The 3,369-nt window shown below is 34.5% G+C and overlaps 1 protein-coding gene across 1 annotated transcript; it reads right to left on the bottom strand.

Annotated features, from left to right (window-relative positions):
- Positions 1-1,104: 1,104 nt before the first annotated feature.
- On the bottom strand, positions 1,105-3,369 carry LOC139902581 (beta-carotene isomerase D27, chloroplastic-like). The gene is made up of 7 exons (XM_071885189.1): positions 3,111-3,369; positions 2,892-3,030; positions 2,498-2,591; positions 2,274-2,335; positions 2,086-2,192; positions 1,299-1,391; positions 1,105-1,208 (listed from the first exon to the last, which is right to left on the bottom strand). Exons 1-7 carry the CDS (start codon positions 3,367-3,369, stop codon positions 1,168-1,170), a joined length of 795 nt encoding a protein of 264 aa, XP_071741290.1. The 3' UTR covers positions 1,105-1,167.

Raw genomic sequence — 3,369 nt, 5'->3', positions numbered from 1 at the left:
CATTTATAGTTTATGTGGATAATGGCTGTATAGGTGAAAAATGGGCGGGTATAAGGGTGCAAACCAAAGTCCCACATCGGTCATGGGATAAAACAAACTTTTGTATATAAATATAAGAAGAAATCCCTCTATCATCAATTGGTTTCAGAAAATGATGAATTCTTGGGTTTATATTGTCATGTTACTTGGTTATGGGGACTGTTGGGATGATCCAAAATGCATAAGACCATATATAATGTGGCATCACCCACTACCTCTCACGCCCCAAAAGTCTATGTGGCATCCCACTTGTCAAGGCCTTGACGCCCCTGACGCCCATAACGGGGCGTCACCCGTGACGCTATGGGGGCGCGTCAGTCAAGAATCTGACGGAAAAAAAGGTAAGCGTCAGGAATTATTGGACCAATCAGATTTCTCCATTAATTTTTATATATTTTATATCCAACTTCCAATAATATTTTAAATTATAAATTATATATTTTATATTTTACCTTTGACATCATAGTGATGGTTATATATGGTCTAAATGGTGGTTTGGTAATAATATGTGAAACATCAAACCTGCTTTTAATTTAGAAGTTATGTGCTTGGAACTTTTAACGCATATGACCTATTTTTTGTGAAGTTATACTCGTTTAACCCATTAGAAATGAAACATTATAAGCTTAGAATGTCACGTAATACACATGACTCCAACAACCTCAAATTTGTTCATACGTTAAGAACTCAGATCGAGCCATTTTAGCACAACTGTTGCCAGATTTAAAGAATCCCTACCTTACCCGCAAGATAATGAAATTATAAAGATGTGAAAAGTTAAAAATACCTTAACAAAAATGCAACCAAAAGTTACCAAATCATAGAGTATCTATTTCCCAAAACAACTTATTATTGTATAGACTGCATAAAGAGCCTTTTATCATTTACACGTCTAGCAAATTCTACAGATGCATGACATAATATAAAACTAACAAAGTGTCCATTAAATCATATAAGTTTCACAACTGATTTAAATACAGGACTGATTAAGCACATAAACACAGGACTTGTATGTATTTTAATAAAGTAGTTTATAACTTACTTAACCTGTATTAGTAGGTATGAGGAGTATAAAATTAACAAAGTGGCCAGCAGCATCTTCTGCACATCTTTCTCCTTTTCGAGTGCCTATCTAACGCATATTTCACTGTGCCTTCGTTTTACATTACCTGCATGCGACGTACATTGAAAAATAAAACTGAAATTTTATGAAATCACATAATTGAAATAAAAACTGAATCATCGTTAAAAGTATTTACATAATTTGTAGCAAGGTTGCTTAAAAGCTGGATCATCTTCTTGTGCTGGAGGATGTTGACCGAATATCATCTCACAACTCATATCATCAAATTCTGCAGATTAGAATAGTCATAAACTCGTAATTAGTACACTTTACAGAATTCAATAGTTGTAGCACTTATGCTTCAAAAGAACAATGTTACACAAATTATAAACTCCACATTGAAATATTACTGCCTTTTCAAGTCAAAGTTTATGTGAACATTGAACAGTGAACAGTGAACAGTGAACTCACAACTAACACGAAAAATTATTCACCAAGTATCGTAAATTTCTATTGTCTGCTCAAAAATGTAATTGGCACACTAACTTGAAACATACACGATACTAAATGGAGTGGTGCATCCTAATTGGAGTACACGTGGGCCCATCATATGTGGTCGGTCATACGTTCTTTCAGACCTCTACATAGTAAGTGAATGTATTGATACTCACCTTTAGTTGTATGGTTCATGTCCGCTCTTGAATTGATTTTAGTGCACCACATTCTTAATTAGGTGTGATTAATTCTTTTATAATTTAGGGTCGGAAATGGTCATAGGATAACCAGGTTAGGCTGCGTAACTCTTAAACCCTATGGTCATTCATATGGATGGCCCAACAATCACAGACTCACAAGTGCTCCTGTAACTGATCAATTTCACGCGTTTATTACTTTCTAGGTGTACAGCATAATGATAAATGTTCATAATCTATTCTCCCAGCGATATAAACGAGTTTAATAGCTTGCTTCTAGAATTAACTTACTAGGAACCATGTTGATAGGAGTTTTGAAATTTTTCCTGAAAAAATCTTGTGTTGGCATCTTGCAAAGATTTGTGCACATACCCAAACAATTGGACTCCTCCAAAAATCTACATTTTTCTGAAAAAACATTAATTGTTTGACAATAACATTGTATTTTATACTTCGTAACTTAACGTTAAAAAAAATACCTGCATTTCGTTATGTGGACAACATTCCTCTCTTTTCTCCCTTCAAGCTCCGACTCTCTTACCTTGTAAATAATATCATGAAACGTTGTTTTTAACTACAAATTATAAAAGTTAGTGTTGTTAAATAATTATGTGAACTATGGTTTCTAGTTTTCTAGTAACTGAAAATTTGATATGATTATAATAACTTATACGTAGTTTTAGTTAATGAGCCAGGATTGTACCTCACCAGGGCCGACAAGCCAACCAAAGGCAAGGGTGGTAATGATGGCAAAAAACTCCCTTGTGAATTTTGATTGAGGTGTGAGTTCTCTTATCTGCGTATCCAAAATACAGTATTACTTGCAGGAAAAGCATGACAACTGTAAGTAAAGGTGACAAAATGGGCGGGTCATAGGAACTACTAGACTGGATCGGATTGCCCCATTTAATTAGTGTTAATCTTACTTATTACATGTCTCCTTTCATGTTGAGATTTTTTTATATTTTTATATTTTTGTTTTACTCATTTGAAAACCATGACGAAAATAAACCAGTTCATTAGGAAATGGGTCAGAATCGCCACCTTTAGTATAAAACATCTAAAAAGATTATAACGAAGAAAATGAAGAACTTTCCATGTGGAGTGAAAAAGGAGGAATAATGCTCTCGAGAGCCTTGATAACAATTTGGCGTGATTCGATCGGACTAAACTTCTGAAACATCTCTTCTGATACCATCACCAGCCCTTTGTACCCTTTGACGTCATTTTTGATCCCTATAATTATTTTTCATAAAAAAGAAAATGTATATGCGAAATAATAATATGATATAGAAGGAAAAACTAGCAAAACAAACCAGCAGTGTCGGCGATGGTCTTAGTGATGTATGAAATGGCAATATTTTCAAGCCAATTATCGTGATAAATAGTCTTGGATTCGGTGGCTATATTGTTATCTCTCCTATCAAATTTGAGAGTTTGGTCATGGTTAGATGTGGGTTGGTTATGGACACACAAAACCAAAGGACCGTTCTTGATCGCTCGTGGTTTTTTATGGTGTGAACTTGAAAGGAATGAGAGTATTGGTGCTTGAGCTAATGTAATGGTTCTTCCCAT

Source organism: Rutidosis leptorrhynchoides, chromosome 3 (assembly GCF_046630445.1).
Source record: "Rutidosis leptorrhynchoides isolate AG116_Rl617_1_P2 chromosome 3, CSIRO_AGI_Rlap_v1, whole genome shotgun sequence".
In the NCBI taxonomy this organism is placed as follows: domain Eukaryota; kingdom Viridiplantae; phylum Streptophyta; class Magnoliopsida; order Asterales; family Asteraceae; genus Rutidosis; species Rutidosis leptorrhynchoides.
This window is presented reverse-complemented; position numbering and strand designations above follow the sequence as displayed.